Source organism: Ctenocephalides felis, unplaced genomic scaffold (assembly GCF_003426905.1).
Source record: "Ctenocephalides felis isolate EL2017-DRISC unplaced genomic scaffold, ASM342690v1 CF-g0.4_SCAFFOLD_03573, whole genome shotgun sequence".
Lineage (NCBI taxonomy): Eukaryota > Metazoa > Arthropoda > Insecta > Siphonaptera > Pulicidae > Ctenocephalides > Ctenocephalides felis.
Window position 1 is genome coordinate 21,242,369 of NW_020539727.1, and position 19,400 is coordinate 21,261,768.

Sequence of the window (19,400 nt, forward strand, 5' to 3'; positions counted from 1 at the left end):
CAGAACACAAGTAAAACAACTTCAAATTTCAGAAATAAGCATCAAAACAACAGTTATTCCATTCTTATGCACGATCTTGGACAATTACAAACTTGAGTCGCACACAATTACGTAACCGCAATTTTCTTCCACCAAAAAAGTACTCGCACTATGTAGACCTCACCAAAAACCACAAAAAATTACACAGACACCTAAATTTTGTCTCATCCGACCAACAACCACCACAATCAATATCCACTACCCAAATTCACCAAATCCTAGCAAATTCTATTAAATTCCTTCACCGATCCTCCTTTATCTTCTCTTGGGGACAAAATGGTACGATTCGCATTATTTGTCGTTCTACTCGGCCTTGTCGCTAATGTTCGGATCAATATCTTGTTAATAATATGCCCTTCCGAGTTATATCCGATGCCCGAAATAGAATAACGCGATTTTGTTGCGTTTTTTCTGCCAGGGCCTCCAAAAGGGAGTATAAATATAAATACAAATGATGATGTCCCACATCATAACAAACTTGGATAAAGAAAGTCATTATCAATCGGAAATACATTAGTGAGAAATCGATAAGGAACAAGTGCTGAATTGGTATTAGCTCCTACACTATTTTTAGCATGGTAATAAATGTACTGGTAAACTGATGTGTAGTGCATTTCTTTGTTGTATCTCTCGTAACTTTTAAACAGTTTGTCTAAAATATATGTAATATTCGGCAAATTTGTACAAAATTAAATTGTCTACAATATTTTCTAACACTATAAGACCCTACAACAACTGGGTGTACTTTAAAATTGCAGCTGAATGCAGGACAATATTACAAACGCACCCAAAACAGTAAAGAGATTTTAATAGTAGTGCAAGGCTCATGCATTTATTTATTATATATCTTGTAAATTTTAAACCGTACGTCCAAAATACGTGAAATATTCGCCAAATTTGTACAAAATTCAATAATCTACAATATTTTCTGACATCATAAGACTCTACAACAACTCGGTATACTTCAAAATCGTAATTAAAAATGCACTATCAATCTGAACGCTCAATGAGCCAACTTCAATGCCTCGTTACATTCTAGGACATTTATTTATTATTTATTAAATAATTTTTAAACTATTTGTCCAAAATAAATAAAATATTTGGCAAATTTGTACACAATGTTGATAAGACACATTTAGATAATCTATAATATTTTTTAACATCATAAGACTCTACAACAACTCGGTGTACTTCAAAAATTTCAACTGAGGACAACATAACAAATTTCAGTAGTCGTGTAAGGCTCATACATGCATCTTGTAACTTTGAAACCGTTCGTCTAAAATACATGAAATATTCGGCAAATTTGCACAAAATTAGATTAGATAATCTATAATATTTTCTAACATCATAAGACCCTACAACAACTCGGTGTACTTCAAAATCGCAAATGAATGTAGGACAATATAACAGATTTCAGTAGTCGCGTAAGGCTCATACATGTATCTTGTAACTTTGGAACCGTTCGTCTAAAATACATGAAATATTCGGCAAATTTGTACAAAATCAGATAATCTATAATATTTTCTAACACTGTAAGATCCTACAACAACTGGGTGTACTTTAAAATTACAACTGAATGTAGGACAATATAACAGATTTCAGTAGTCGTGTAAGGCTCATACATGTATCTTGTAACTTTTGAACCGTTCGTCTAAAATACATGAAATATTCGGCAAATTTGTACAAAATTAGATAATCTACAATATTTTCTAACATCATGAGACTCTACAACAACTCGGTGTACTTCAAAATTGAACTGAATGTAGGACAATATAACAGATTTCAGAGGTCGTACAACGCTCATGCATTTATTTATAGGGTCCGCCAAATAACTTTATTTTTTTTACAAACTACTGAATATTTTTCTAAAATTCCTTTTTCTATCTGAAAGTACAATCCTTTCAGATAATAATGAAGTTAATTCAGTTAATAATTTAATTCAAAAATGAAGAAAAAAAGCCTCCGCTGACCGTTGAAAAAAAAATGAAAATAAAAATGAAAAATGTTAGTTGGCATACCCTATATTATAAATCTTGTAACTTTTAAACCGTACGTCCAAAATACATGAAATATTCAGCAAATTTGTACAAAATTAAATTATGTACAACATTGTCTAACATCAAAACACCCTAAAACAACTCTATATACTCATAAATTAAATAAGAAAATAAAATATAGTACCCTCGCACCCACAAACAACGCCGTTATTAATAAAAAAAATGAGAGTATAAAAATTTATGTGTTCAAGTTTAACTTTTTCACGTAAGTCTTTTTTTTACTAAAAACACCCATATTATAATATATTTTAATTTAATTTTTGCTAAATAGCTAAAACCTCATTTGTTCGAAAAAAAAAACAGATGAATATTTTCAGTTGTTTTTTTTAAATAGCTATTATCGTTCATGAATTTATTTTTCTGAACTAATATAATCCTCCTCTTTATAAAGAAATTATTTAATTTTTCAGAAATATATATATTATTTTCAGTTAAGCTTTTCCAAATAGCTATTATTATTTATATTTTTTTCCTGAACTGAAAGCTCTTTTCTAAAAAGAAAATTCACACATAAATGTATATTTTAAAGTTTTATTTAAATAACTATAATTATAGGGTCAGCCAAATAACTTCTTTTTTTTGGGGGGTACGACTTAAGCAACCCTACTGTGTACTCTGCACTCTTTACATTTCACGTTCAAATAAAAAAAGTGAAAATATTTAGTGGCTTTTTAATAGAATTTTCAAACAAAAAGAAAATTGGCAAAATATTCAGTAGATTTTTTAAGGAATTTTTCAAAAAAAGCTAGTTGGCGGACCCTATATTTATTATTTTATTTTATTATAGTACAAACGGCAAAATATATTTCTCCAACTTTTGTTAACAAAAATATTTTTATTATTTACCATTAATTGCATCTTTGTTTATAACAATTCCAGTGTGATCGCCTCCAGCAATATGCACTCTACTATTATTATTCTGGCCGTTGCTGCCATTTTGTGTGTGGCCGCCATTTTGATGTGGGACGCCGCCATTTTGTTGTGCCGCCATTTTGCGTTCAACTAGCAAAACTGTTGCCCCTTCTCTACGAGGCCTGAAATAAAAAGACATATAAATAAAAATTAAAAATACATACTAAGATTTTTTTATATTTCTGAAACTTTAAGCTACACTTAGATTATTTATATTTTTACTATAAAGTATGCCTAATACAAAAGTTGCTTGGTGATTATTTATTCATTATTATTAGTTAATAGTGATAAAATTTATCTTATTATTTATTTATTTACCTTGGTGTCATGACAATTTGTTCCATAGGTTGCGGTTGTATGGCCGTCGGACTAAATTCCGGGCCGTCGGCGTTGTCGGTGTCGCCCGGATTGACGATGGTGGCAAAAGTTCTGGCATTTTGATACTGAAAGAAAAAAAAAACAATTTGTTAGTTCATAAATTTAAACAATTAGGATTCAGATAAATATAAATAAAGGCAAGTCGTTGTTAAGTTTCTTAATTCAAATTCCTTATCATAGTTGAATGAAACAACCTTCGGCGAAACGTCGTTTGAATAAATTTGCCTCAAATGTTAGTAAAGTCGTATTAGACTTTATAAGTCCAGTAAGTTCAGTTTTGAATTTATTCAAAATTGAAATTTGAAATTTATTGTATTGTATTTGAAATTGTTTTTATATGTCCGAAGACATTTTAGAAACTTTGGCTAATTTTAAGTTCAGCCCCATTAGTTGACTCTTGATACATATGTTAACATTAAATACTAAAATAAACAAAAATTTATATATATATATGTATATATATATATATACATATATATATCTTCTATATATATAAAAATAAGTCGGGTTTTTCTTCCAGACGAAATAACTCCAGAACGCACAAACCGATTTCGACTATTTTGCATTCGTTGGAAAGGTATCGGGTTCCGCAAGGTTTATAGCTAAGAAAATTAGTGGTGCATGGCATTGTGCCATTTAGAAAATCATTGTTTTTCACATGGGCAGTTACACGTTACCTGCTCACGAGTTGGAAAACCATCCGCTTTGTTTGTGTTAACGTCAGACCAAAAAACAAAAAATGTGGTTTACCAAAGAGCACTTCAATGAAACGGATAATTTGCGGATTCACTTTCATTTACTTAGAAAAGTTCAACTAAAAAATACTTCATTTTTGTAATCGAAATAAATTCATTACTGTTGTGCAATAAAATAATTTTTTTCCTTTTCAAATATAAAACAAACAAAAAATTTCTTCATCTTTCTCACTAAACCATCTGGGGGCAAAACGGAGTTCGTCGGGTTTGCTAGTATATATATATATATATATATATATAAATATATATATATATATATGGGTATAAATATATAATGTATATTTATGTCTCTAATTACATATTTATTCAAAGTCATATAATATACTTTCGAAATCGCAAATGTCGCATGATCGCGTGCAATAAAATGTCGCAAATATTAATTCACGTCTCTAAAATCATGTCGACTATTTTAACAGTTCGATTTATGTTTATTTTTATCTAGTACATAATATATAATAATGTAATATTTATTTATTCATAAGCAAGCTGTATTAATTGATATTTTGGCAAAAAACTAAACACAGTCCATCTTTAATTTATAAATGATCATTACACATGCAATTGTAAAAAAATATTATTTGCTTTTTTTATATTTTATTATTTAATTTGGGACGTTTATATAATTTGTGATATTTATATAAATTTGAATTGTTGTGATTTAATCTTTTAAAATCTATATTAAAAATATTCCATACCAAATAAGTAATTTAATAATAATATTATATACAATCGTGTACCTTTTAAAATTATGTTGAAAAAGTGATTTTTTTAAAAAAAATGTAATAAATACGCTTTTGTTTATTAAAATTTTTAAATTATTTTCAATATGTTTTAAATTATAAGTATTTATGATATTTGTTATTTAATTTATATTGTTTTTAATGAAGTGTTTTATGTTTTAACAAAATAAACTAAAAAGGACCAAGAGAATAAGAAACTAACGAAAAGCAAAATATTATTTGTTCAATGAATTTCTTATAAAATTTATACCTTTGGACAATTTATTGTAAATTGCTAATACAATTATATATATATATATATATATATATATATTTATATATAAAGTGGCACTCCTTTTTGCTGAAATCTGATATATAGAGTAAAAATTCCTATATGGGACTAAATAAAGGTTTGTCAGTATCCACAAAACATTCTAAACTGATAAAATACAAACTGAAAACCTATAATATTATATATATAATATATATATATATATATATATATATATATAATTCAATTATATAAAATTAAACCAAGTTGTGTATTCCTAAACCTAAATATAAATTTATTTATCAAACAATTGACAAAGAGGTTAATTTCGAATCTGGGTTCATTTGTTATGAATTCGCTAAAACTTTGCTAATTGTAAACAAAAAACAGAATCCGAACTAATATACAATAAAGAAAACGACTGAACGTGTTTATGTCGGCAAAAATAACTCAAAAACATCGATGATTACCAAGAAATTGGCTGATTTAGCATTTGTTTCCGGGGGAATAGAATTGAAAAATGATACATTAGTCGCATAATAATGCAATTTTAAATGATACATATATATGCATATATATATATATATATATATATATATATATATATGCATATATGTATGTTAATAATTCATATTAGAAGTATCAATTTCTGTTGTCCCAGGGAAACCGGTACGCCGAATTGTGTCCCAACCTGAAAGTCCACGTCGTTTCAGGTCAAGCGCAAATCGGCGGTACCGGTAATGTTGGGACGCGAATTTTTTGTTGTTTTTAAATATAAATTGTGATGTAGATAATTATATTTAACACGTTCTGGTACGTGAATGCTATAGCATTCATTTTAATTAAATTTTAAAGTTAATCATTTCGAATTTTATTATTAAACCTGTCAATTTTATTATAAATAAATTATTTATCCCAACTGTTTTCTGATTAATATTAGACAAAGTCGATGCAATTCTTCGAATCGAAAGGCAATTGAACTCTTATCGATATCTTAAGACTCTGTGTCTGTTTTTACTCTTATTTTTTACTTGTGTGCAATTAATTTTTAATTTATTGCCATCTCGATGCTCCGGCACGAGTTTACTAATAATAACTTCGAGAAGAGGAAAGAAAATGCATTTGTAGATGCATTTTAGTAGATAGAAAAAAATATTTGTATTTAACGACCAGAGGATATAAATCACCACAGTTGCACTTTAAAATCAATTAAAATCGTATTAAAATATTTACAATTTTTGATAGCTTGTATAGCAGTTTTATTTTCAGTACTTTGTAGAAATGTTGAGGTTTTGAGCAAATTTTGCCTAACTACTCGGTGTATTGTTACTGTATACTAATCACTAATTCTACTTTAAAATTTATTACACAAATTGTTTATACTCAGTTGCTAAAATCGTTTTCGAAACATCTGTTCTTTTTTCGCAAATTGTTTAAATTAAACTAGAATAAAGAATAGTTATTTACTCTCCGATGATCGATCAGTAAATCAACAGAAGTGATTCAGAGTTTTGTTTGAAGATCGATTTAGCGCTTTTTTGTTTATTTAAAATGTTAACGAAGTTTATATGACCGATAATAGTAGTGAATATGTGATAAATCTTGGGAAGATATATAAAAATTTGCAGAAATATGCAAAATAGAACTTCAAGATTTTTAAAACAGAACAACGAAACAATATTGCATTAGGAGAACATATTTTGATAAAATTATTTTAACACAAGGAATAAAATTTACCTTAAAGGGCTTACCTTAAAATATATATATATATATATATATATATATATATATATATATATTGCCGTTTGTTTTCAATGGACAATAAGTATTGTACTCTTTATTCAATCGAGGTCAAGATTTAAGAATAAAAGGGCACATCCTGTTCCAAAAATAGTTTCTACTAAGGGCCACCCAGTTATATTGATTCATCAATAAGTAAACTAGGTATAAGTGGCATTTTGCCTTAAGGCAAGTTGCATAAACTTTTCTTAAATCGACTTAATCAATAAGAAATCAATATAGTAATTTATGAGTAATTTACACAGTGCTTATTGAATTTTGATGCCACAGGATTGAGAATGACCTAAACCGTCGAAAAAATATAAAATTAGCAAATTGGATTTTCTGGTAACACTATAAACTTTTTATTCAGGAAGAACAAATAATAAAAACAAAATAAAATAAAAGAGGTCATAAGAATTTTATTTTAATACCTGTGTGTATAATATCATTTTGAATATTGAATTAACTAAAAGTCTTCTTTTTATATACAAGTGTTTCCGTTAAAATCTCAAAATCTTTCCTTCGACGTCTTCATTCAACCTGATCCAATTTCCAAAATAAACATGCACTCTCATCAGATGCACGAGAGCAATTTTAAAAATAACTTTAAAGAAAAAATTATAATGAAAACACTCTGCTGATCTAATAATATAAAAAAAGGTGTTCGCATTTATACACATCGAGTGGCGTCAGAGGCACGTGGTTAAAGATAGGTATACATAGGAAAAAAACATTAAAGCTGGTATAATGGACATTTATTTTCTGACATCATTTTAAGGGATAAACTAGCTATAAGTATATTCATATTATATCCATTGAATATTTTGTTTTATTTCACGTTTTTTTTTTAATTTTTCCAATTTTTGTGCCACGTGATGCAGAATTGCTGAAGACGTCGAGAAGAGGCCGATTCTGCCTTCAAATAGACCAATGTTATGGCAAGACTATGCTATGTAGCAATTTTCATATGAAATGATACTAAAAACTGCCAATTTCCTAAGTGGTTGCTGTGCAGTCAGGCGTTTTAGATGAAAAATCTAACCAAGAAAACGCATGATGGTCAAAAAAACGATGATTGCACACAGCAAATACATGGCGTTTTGACAGTATATAGTATCATTTTGTATAAAAATTGGAACGTAACTTAGAATTTCCATAATATTGGTTTATTTTGCAAACTGCTTGACCAATTTTCATATAAATATTATGGGCATGAACTAATATTTCTTGAACAATTCCTGAAATATTAAATTTTTGTACCAAATGTTGCGGAAGGTCTTGAAAAGTCAGGGAATAAATTAGCTATCAAATATTGCAAATGGAATATAATTTTTGAATTGTCCATGTGTACCTAGCCTAACATAATGAATCATGACACGATTCTATGCACGTGCATTGAAGACGGCCACACGCATAAAAACGAAACGTTATAAACAAGACATTATATATATATATATATATATATATATATATATATATATATATATATATATAAGTGACGGTATGTCTTAATTATTTAAGGCTTTTTAAAGACCAGACACTAAATGCAACACAGTTTCGACATTTTCTACTAATTAGTATACACTTTGGAGAGTCGTTAAATGAGATATCTTTTAAACCACACAAACTCATATACGATATAAAATTCTTCTGTACGATGTATGAATTCAGAGTTCTCCTACACGGTTATTCGGATTTCGATAAATCTTTTTGGAGATTATCAAGGAAAATTTTTAGGATTTTAAGAACTATAAAATTATAGTAATCTTATTATATAAAAATAAGTCGGGTTTTTCTTCCTGACGATATGACTCGAGAACGCACGAACCGATTTCGACGATTTTGTATTCGTTGAAAAGGTCTCGGGCACCGTGAGGTTTATAGCAAAGAAAATTGAAGGAAGATTTTGACAGAAAAGCGAAAACTACTTTTTGCTTTTTACATACAGCGTACATGCACATACTCTGTATGTGCATGTACTACAAACTAATATTTTTTGTTTGACTGCTACTCATTTGTTTGACAAATGAAATTATGCAAAAAAAGTAAAAAAATAAGTTATTCGTTTCCTAAAATTTCATTTGGAAACCATCAAATCCAATCACGTGTATTGTGCAAATTTTTATTCAATTTTAACAGCAGGCAATTTTTTTCTTCATCTTTTAATCACCAAACGAAATGTTACATAAAATGAAACCATTTGGTGGTGAAACGGAGTTCGCTCGGTTTACTAGTAATATTATATATATATATATATATATATATATATATATATATATATATATATATATGCATATATATATATATATAATTCTTCTGAATTCAAACTCTTCCTTCGGGGTTTTTTGAATTTCACACATCTTTTTGGAGCTTGTTAAGGGAAACTTTTAAGATGTGATGAATTGGCATTTCTTAATTTATTCCAACGTCATTTTAAAACTGCTGAATGATGGTACATGCCTAGTGTCGAAACGTAAAGACTAAATATCCTTTACTAGTTATTGTATTTTAAATTTGAATTAATTGGCGTTTCAACGTAGACCAAACAATCTCAAGATATAAGACAACATAATACTGCTTGATATCGAGCTAGTTTGTACTAGTTCAGATTCTTAATCATTACACTACGATGGGCTCGTTTATCAAAGAATCCACCTATAAAATTTTTTTTTAACTATGTCACCGATCTACTCGTAAAACTTTTGTCCTCCTTCATTGTCTTTTAAGAACCGTCGTCGTTATTGTTGTTAATTCGATTTGTTTATGCCTGGGAACGTGTACACCTTTTACCATTTTTATTAAGTGTATGTGTATAGAAATAAATAAATGAAATTTTATTTATACAATGGCGATTATACCGATTTGATATGGATTTTCTCTTAAGATGAAAGCAACACAAAACTTCTCTTCCTTGTCGGAGTTCCATTGTCCGACCGACTGATACGGTTTAAATTAAATGAAACGTTTCGTTTCTAATACGATGAGAATTGTTTTATTTTAATTTTATTGTTGCAGAGATGAAATATGAAATGCCGATATAAATAATGGAACAAAAATGATAAATAGTTTATATATACACGTGAACCATATTAATCGAATGTTCTAAGATTTAGAACTTTGAAACCGGTTGACTAATATCAGTTGCTAGTTTAAAGTATACCGAGTTGATGTATGGTGGCATGATGTTAGAAAACATTATAGACCATTTAATTTTGTACAAATTTACCAAATATTTCATTTATTTTGGACATACGATTTAAAAGTTACAAGAGATATAACAAAAAAATGCACAAGTGCATGGATGAATTTAATAAATATAGTACGCTTGGATTAATTTTATTTTATTATTTGCAACTTTAAAGTACACCAAGCTATATGTATGTATATATGTCTATAATAGATTGTTTGTCTCTCGAATGACCTGGATTAAATTATTTACGTGTTTTTTCCTTCAAAATCGCTGACGCCATCATCGTAATTGTTTTCTGTAAAATAATCAGAAAAACCTTGCACAGAATTTTAGAGACACGGTCGTTAATTTAATGGAGCAAATGATTAATATTAACTAACTAACTAATATATATATATATATATATATATATATATATAAAGTTAAAACAATAGACCATTCATTAAATTACAAGGTGCTCTTCGTTTGCTCGTAATCGTAGTTGTGTTTCTAGTTCATCTAGTAATTTATTTTATTTGTTTATTTATGTTTATAAAGAAGGAATTAACCGTTTTGTTCTTTACGATTTCCCATTACTAAATAATTATATAATTATTTTAGAACTTGACTTCTATCCACCGGACACACTTTCTGCATTTTTTTTTTTTTGCAAAAGTCGTCTCAATTTTCCGCAGGAAGAGATTGATGAATAATATATGAAAGATGAGAAAATAATAATATGTACTTACTGCAACATACTTGATGTTGACATGATAACAACATCCGTTTTGTAAAAGGATACTAGTCATTAAATTGACATTATAGAGATTTTATTAGTTTAATGAGCTTTTGAATTAAATAAAAAGAGTTCGTTGATTAATTAAAAAGTCATCGTAGATGCAAAATTTAGCAAATTTATAGAGTAAATTTTATTTGTTTCATAACTAATGACAAAAACTGAAAAAGAGGGTTTGAGATAATATTTAAAATTAAGAAAATAACTAGTCGTGTATAGCATCCTGCCTTAAGGCAAATGGCTGGAACTTCCCGCACCGTAATGAAATATTCGAGAAATTTTAAACGGAAATTTTTATTTAAATTTTACTTTTGCTATCTTGTTATATCTGAGCAAATCAAATGTAAATCATAAATAATCAATTTATCTCCAGAACATTAACAATCGTCATTTCATTTCGAATTCAATTTCAAAAAAATAGTTGAAAAAGTGCTCCCGTATAGTCACAGTCTAAATGCATTTGCAAATAATTTTGTGCGACATTTTCACTTATACTGTGCTTAGCTCGGCGGCATTTTCACATTTTTCAATAACGTTTTTCACAAAATTGGAAAAGTGCTCCAGTACATAAACAGTCTAAACGCCCTTGGGTAAAGATTTGTAGCAGGATGGCGCTTAGACTGTGCTTAGCCTGGGTAATTTTTTAAATTTTTAATCCAAAATTACGAAAATATTTTATGGAAAATAAAAAAAGATGTAATAATATTTTATCCTCAAAAGCAATTGTTTTGTCAAAACAAGCAGAAAGTTTTTTGAATCATTAAAATCGGACGCTTAGTTCACTCAAAAACTGCCATTTTTTGCACATTTAGCTCTGTATCTTCGAAATGGCTGGGCCTGCCTTTGCTAGAAACTAATCACCACTTCTCCCCGTCATTACAAATTGAATGTTTTTTGGATCATTCAAATCCGATGCTCCCATATCTCAAAAACTCGATTTGTATTTTGTGCACACTTTGCTCCGTATCTCCGTAACGGCTGGATGTGCCTTTGCCAAAAACTAATCAGCACATCTCCCTATAGGAATACGAACGTTTTTTAAACCATTTAAATCGGTTGATCTGTGCGCCCGAAACGTGGACGAAAAATTGTATCCGTACACACACACACACATCAATTTTTTCTGAGGTATGCCACAATGTTCAGAAACCTTCAAACCGTCAAGAAATGCAAAAATTTTCATTTTCGATTTTCCCTACGGTAAGTTAATTAGATAATTTAGCCAAATATTTCATTTAATACATTTTTTTTATTATTTTTCTACCTACGGACAATGTTGCAACAAATACCAAAAAGTATTTTTATCTAATGAAATGTTTTGATAAAATTCAATTCCACCTCGTGTTAAATTGTTCGCGTAATAAGATTATTATTGGTTTGTATAACCAGTATAAAAATTTTTTGATAAGAGAAATATGAGATAAGAGCTTATCTAATAATAAGTGCGGTTTTTGTTCAAAACCAAGGTTAGAGGAAAACTAAAACTAAATATATATATATATATATATATATATATATATATATATATAATATAGTTAGAGGGTAAAAAACGCGTCTTAAGCAAGAAATGGTATTATGAAGGATAAGTACGATACGTAGAAAATTATTACAAATATATATATATATATATATATATATATATATATAAATATATATAATGAGATCATAATAATATTTCAATCTCCGATTTATTCTCCTCCTTGACCTCAGAGCAGTATCTATAAATTTCTATAGAATTTCGTCATTCGCCATTCGTTTGTGTTTTGATATGAGAAATTTAGCTGACAAATGTTATTTTAAGCGATTATAAATCAAAATGTTGTCATTCTATCCTGCTGCAACGGATATTTAGCAAACAGGATCTGTTTCAGGCGGATATGAGGTCATTTATTTGGTCGATAAAAATTACACAGAGAAGGATTGATATGGGACAATTTTGTTAGAAAAATATAATGTATGAAATATGTGTATTTATTTAGGCAGCAACCTAAAATAAGGGGTAGCTCCTGGTTAAAGTTGCATTCGCCGTTTCGCCTAAAGTTGGGACGTCCTCTAAAGATTATAATTGAGAGTATATAATCAACTTTCCGTAGGGCAAGTTATAATAATTGCAAAAAAATCGAAAATGAAAATTTGTATATATCTTTACGTTTCAGAGGTTTCTGAACATTTTGGCATACCTTAGAAAAAATTGATGTATGTGTGTGCGCGGATACAAATTTTCTTCGACGATTTCGATTTATATAATTCAAAAAACATTTTACTTGTATTAACATGATGAAGAACTGATCCAATTTTTATGAAGGCAGGTCTAGCGGTTTCGGAGATCTAGTGAAAAAAGTAAAAAAAAAATGTGAAAAATGATCATTAGACATATGCACATCAAATTATCAGATATTTTATAGAGATTTTAACAATAAGTATAAATTTTGTTTACATTCCTATGGGTTCCGTATCAATGTTTGTCCGTTAGACGGCGACGCGGCGCTTACGCGCTTTAATATTTCGTCTTTATGCAGTTAAAGCAGTACGATTGCTTTGAAAATTGTTCAGTATTTCCAAAATATTTCAGAATAAATTTTTCTTCAAAAAGTCTTTTTTTTTCAAAAAAAAGTAAGTTTTTGTCAAAAATTTATAGTTTTTTCAAAAATCTAATTTTTTCAGAATAATTTTTTCTCAAAAATTGTAATCTTTTTAAAAAAAATAATTTTTGGTACGGGAAGTTCCAGCAATTTGCCTTAAGGCACGATGCCATGCGCCCCACTAGTTAAATTTTCAAAATCGATTAAGAATTGCGGGCTAAAACGTGGACAAAAAATTTTTCACTTTTCTGCGATTTACAAAGAAACGGCTCGGCCGATCGTCACACAAAACTCAGAAATGTTAGTCCTCATAAAAAAATAGAATAGCTTTTAAATTTTTGAAATCGGTACAACCGTTTTTTAGAAAACGTTGATTTACGGCAAAAAATCTGTTCACACACATACTTTTTCCAAATGTTGGTCTCATTCGATTCAGAATGGCTTGAAACGTCGAGAAAACATAAAATTAGTGAATCGGATTTTTTGATGAAAACAAACTTCTTCTTCGGGAAGTTAATTAAGCATCATTTTATATAATTTATTTTTTGGTGAAAATAAAATATATGCTTTAAATAAAATAAAATATTTAAACTTGAATGCCGTCATGAATTAGTAATATGTATTTTTTCCACATTTTTTAAACAATTTCATTAGCGTCACACTTTATTTGTCTAAAATACAAATCAAGTTTATAAATATAAATAAATTCATGATTTATAATGCAATAATTCAAATTTTAATTAAAAAAATAATTGACGAATCATTTTTATCATATATAAAATAATTTGAATTTTATTACACGACTAACTGTAAAATATGTGCTTATTTTAATTAATAAGAAATTTAGGAGTATTGAAGAAATTTTATTCTTATAAAATTTGATTCTATTTTTCTGAACATAGAGCCTTCTTTTTGTAAGAAAATGTAATTTAAATGGTTTAATAATGTTACTTTAATAATAATAATGTTATTTTATTGTAACAGATATCGAAATTAAAAAAAATATATTCATTTTATTATTTCTAAGATTTGAAGATATGAGATTCAGAAACTTCGAAGAAAGTTCTCATATAAAAAAAATATGCAGCCACTAAAAATTAACTTTTACTGACTGAATAGATATTATAGAACAGCCCACATGGATATAATTAGAGGTTAAGTGGTTTATAAATAATCTTATGTGTCATAATATTTGAGTTCACGACAATTATCACAGATGGCGCAAGAATGTACTTAATGACGATTGTTAGTAACAAATATATGAAAGTTTTAATTATTGTGCGCTCTATCTAAATGTTTGTTTTAAAAGCTAAAACTTTCAGAGAATTGTTTTTTATCAATTTGGAACCATTTGAGCCCTTGGGAGAAAGGAAATTCGAAAATGTCCATATTGAGGACCACCCTAATATATATATATGCATATACATATATAAATGTGTATGTGTGTTTTCCAATGTATATATAGTTCAATTTCTTCTCCAATACCCTCATTTCATTTTTGTGTCACGCAAAAGGTACAAAATATGATAATATCGTCTTATTGAGTCGATATCATAGAAATATCAAACTAAACTAAAAATATATACCAAGCTGTGCAAGGTACGAGAACAAGTCTCCAAAAACTCCAGGAATAATAATAATAATAAAATCAAAGACCTATTGACGACCTATTTAATCTAAACAAGAGATAATTGAATTAACCATGGACGTAAATTTTTAAAAAAATAATAAATGTCTTCATATTATCGTTACTATCAGATCTATTTATCAAAATCAAATGATAATTGAATTAACCATTAACGTAAATATTTAAAACAAATAATAAATGTATTTATATTATCGTTACAATCAGATTTTGCTCACAAGGAAATCTTTGATTCGTCTAATTACTCATGATCTCCATAAATGAATGCATGTGATTCATGCATCTTAAAATAGATTGCAAGATCATTTATCGAGTGATAGTTCTTAGTAATATTATATACAAATACAATGATGTATGCGGTTTTGATTTTATTAAGTCAAGAACGAAGGAAATGAGTGTTCCACATTCAGGCGGTACGGCGAATGCGACGTCAACCTGAAACGAGGCCTTGTTCAGGGTTAAAGTGCAATTGGCCGTACCGGTTGGGAAAAAGAAATTATAGAATAGTAGAGTTGTAATAAAAACTAGTGGGGCGCATGGCATCGTGCCTTAAGGCAAATTGCTGGAACTTCCCGTACCAAAAATTATTTTTTTAAAAGATTCACATTTTTGAAAAAATTTTACTTTAAAAAAATTAGATTTTTGAGAAACTATAAATTTTTGACAAAATATTTACTTTTTTTTGAAAAAAAAAACTTTTTGAAGAAAAGTGTATTTTGAAATATTTTAGAAATTCTTAACGTTTTTTTCAAAGGAATCGTACTGGTTTAACTGCATATAGACAAAATATCGAAGCGCCTAAGCGCCGCGTCGCCGTCTAACGGATAAACATTGGTACGGAACCCATAGGAATGTAAACAAAATGTATACTTATTGTTAAAATATCTGATAATTTGACGTGCATATGTCTAATGATCATTTTTGCCCGCCAAAGGGCATTTTTTGCCCTTTTTTCACCAGATCTCCAAAACGGCTAGACCTGCCTTCATAAAAATTTGATCAATTCTTCATCTTGTCAATACAAGTTAATAACTTGATAACCTCAAGGAACAATTATAAGTCCATTGTTGATTTTATTATACATAAACGATTAAAAAAAATTAAATTAGCGTTTAGATAACTAATACAAACATTCCTAGTGAAAATATTTTTAAAGCAAACAAAAATTGTTAAATAATATTATATAAAAAACGAAGTTCATCAAACAAACAAAAAATCGCACACACGTTTCGAATATTAAATTTGCCTCAAAAAACACACAAATGAATAAATAAAAAAGACAATGATTAAAGTCATCAAATATGGTGTACCTCAAGGAACAATTACAGGTCCATTATTAATTTTATTATACATAAACGGTTCAAAAAAAATTTAAATTAGCGTTTAGATAACTAATACTAGTGAAAATATTTTTAAAGCAAACAAAAATTGGTAAAAAATAATATATAAAAAACGAAGTTCATCGAATAAACAAAAAATTGCACAAGTTTCATGTATTAAATTTGCCTCTTTTTCAGTGAATAGAAGACCCAAATAAATAAATAAAAAAGACAATGATTAGAGTCATATGAAAAAAAATTATATATATATTTGTTTTGGAAAATCGAAAGTCTACTGAAATATGAAAATTCTCTGATATTTTCTAATATTTTTTGATGTCCTATGATAAAATTAAATATTATAACCAAATTTCTAACTTACCGTGAGGAATGGAAATTTTTATATATCTTCACGTTTCAAAGATTTCCGAACATTTTGGCATACCTTACAAAAAATTGATGTATGTGTGAGTGCGGATACAAATTTTTGTCGACAATTTCGGGAACACGGATCAACCTATTTGAATAATTCAAAAAACATTCGATTCGTATTGATAAGGAGACGTGCTGATTAGTTTTTAGCGGAGGCAGGTCTAGCCGTTCCGAAGATACGGGGCAAAAAGTGCCAAAGATGGTAACTCAGTTTTTAAGAGAACGGAGCGTCCAATTTTAATAATTCAAAAAACATTTTACTTGTATTGACAAGATGAAAAACTTATTAAATTTTCATGAAGGCAGGTCTAGCGGTTTCGGAGATCTAGTGGAAAAATTAAAAACAATGCCATTTAACGGTCAAAAATGATCATTAGGCATATGTACATCAAATTATCAGAAATTTTATAGAGATTTTAACAATAAGTATAAATTTTTTTAACATTCATATGGGTTCCGTACCGATGTTTAAGTTAGACGGCAACGCAGCGCTTACGCGCTTCTATATTTCGTCTCTATGCAGTTAAAGCAGTACGATTGCTTTGAAAAAAGTTTAGAATTTCCAAAATATTTCAAAATACACTTTTCTTCAAAAAGTCTTTTTCAAAAAAAATAAATTTCTGTCAAAAATGTATAGTTTCTCAAAAATCTAATTTTTCAGAGTAATTTTTTTCAAAAATGTTAATCTTTTAAAAAAATAATTTTTGGTACGGGAAGTTCCTGCAATTTGCCTTGAGGCACGATGCCATGTAGTTATGTTCTATGATGAAATTTAATATTAGAATTCTCCTTTTTACAATATTTTCAATTTTGTGCTAAATTTCCGTTCAAAAACCAAATTTTTATTTAATATTGTTAAGTGTCATCCTTTTACTGAATGATGACACACGTCAAGTGTCAAAACGTTTAATAAATAAAGAAAATAATTTCTTTCTTGACTTATATATATATATATATATATATTTCAAAGTAACTAGCAGCCCATTCGTCGAAATATACTTTATACCTTTTTTATTTCGACGAATGGGCTGCTAGTTACTTTGAAATATGTTTCAACGTCGAAAAAACTATCAAGATATATATATATATATATATATATATATATATATATATATTTATATATATAAGTGTATATATTATTCGCACGTGGGATAACCACATAATAATCTATAAATTATAATAATGACGCAATTTTTAACGGTCGCCATTACTCATCGTTGCAATAATTTAAACTAAAAAGGCCCTGAAAAAATCCGGTTAACCGTCAAAAGCATTTCATATTTGGGGGCCACATTATAAAAGACATAGAATAAACACTAAAACAACACTTAATAGAAATCAAAACAAATTTCCATAACATATAATACATAATAATAACAATAATACATACAGTTTGTTATTGTTAAACCGACTAACCTCAAAATTCGATCCAATTGTGTCCCAAACACTTTATTTATATATTTGCACAACACAAAACACTTTTGTTCCAACTTAAATACAATTCACGATTATTTTTATCAATTTTTAAACCTCACTGGCCGATTGTTGAACGAGAACTGACACAAAACTTATTTACAAATGTTCCTTTCACTATCGTTCGAGTGACACTAGGCGGCCATGTTGAACGCCGAACGAGAGAGGAGGAATATGAAGCAACGTTATACGGGCGTTGGGGGAATGGAGTGAAGTTGGAAGTATAAGAACACTGAGGGTTGTAGATATAAAATTATTTATTTATATATATATATATATATATATATATATATATATGATAAAATTATTTCTTGGGCATCCATCCAGTAATTAAAAAACAGTTTTATTGAAAAATGTTTTTATTCAGAGACATACGTTTCTGGTCTTGATTTGACCCATCTTCAGTGCTACAATTAAATATTTCAGGGTTACAATTTAAAACAACATAAAAAGTACATAATTACAGACAAAAATAAATAAAAACATGTAAAAAAACATAAATCTAACCAATTTAATAAATTAGTTTTAAAACAAATATATATTGTGAAAAAATATATGAAAAGTATATATGAAAAACAACCATAAAATAAACAAATGTAAAGAAACTCACCATACAAATAAATTTGAAAAAAAAACACAAAAACACACAAAATTGCACGAAAAAATAAATATGAAACAAACAATTGATAAAACGTCGAGTTATGATGAATTTAAAAAAAATTGTAAAATTAAAATAAATAATATATTTTATTATGAAAAATGTTCGTTTGGAATAAGCTTTTTTTTAATAAAATATATTATTTATTTTAATTTTACAATTTTTTAAAATTTATCATAACTCGACGTTTTATCAATTTTTTGTTTCATATTTATTTTTTCGTGCAATTTCGTGTGTTTTTGTGTTTTTTCTTTCAAATTTATTTGTATGGTGAGTTTCTTTACATTTGTTTATTTTATGTTTGTTTTTCATATATACTTTTCACATATATACTTTCACAATATATATTTGTTTTAAAACAAGTTTATTAAATTGGTTAGATTTATGTTTTTTTACATGTTTTTATTTAT

General features: G+C 28.0%; 1 protein-coding gene across 1 annotated transcript in view; it reads right to left on the bottom strand.

The window, feature by feature from the left end:
• Positions 1 to 19,400, bottom strand: part of LOC113389747 — a 109,034-nt gene that overhangs the window by 85,852 nt on the left and 3,782 nt on the right. Inside the window, 3 exon segments of the mRNA XM_026626758.1 lie at positions 2,946 to 3,018; positions 3,085 to 3,133; positions 3,330 to 3,454. Of these exon segments, the coding sequence (XP_026482543.1) occupies positions 2,946 to 3,018; positions 3,085 to 3,133; positions 3,330 to 3,454 (247 nt within the window).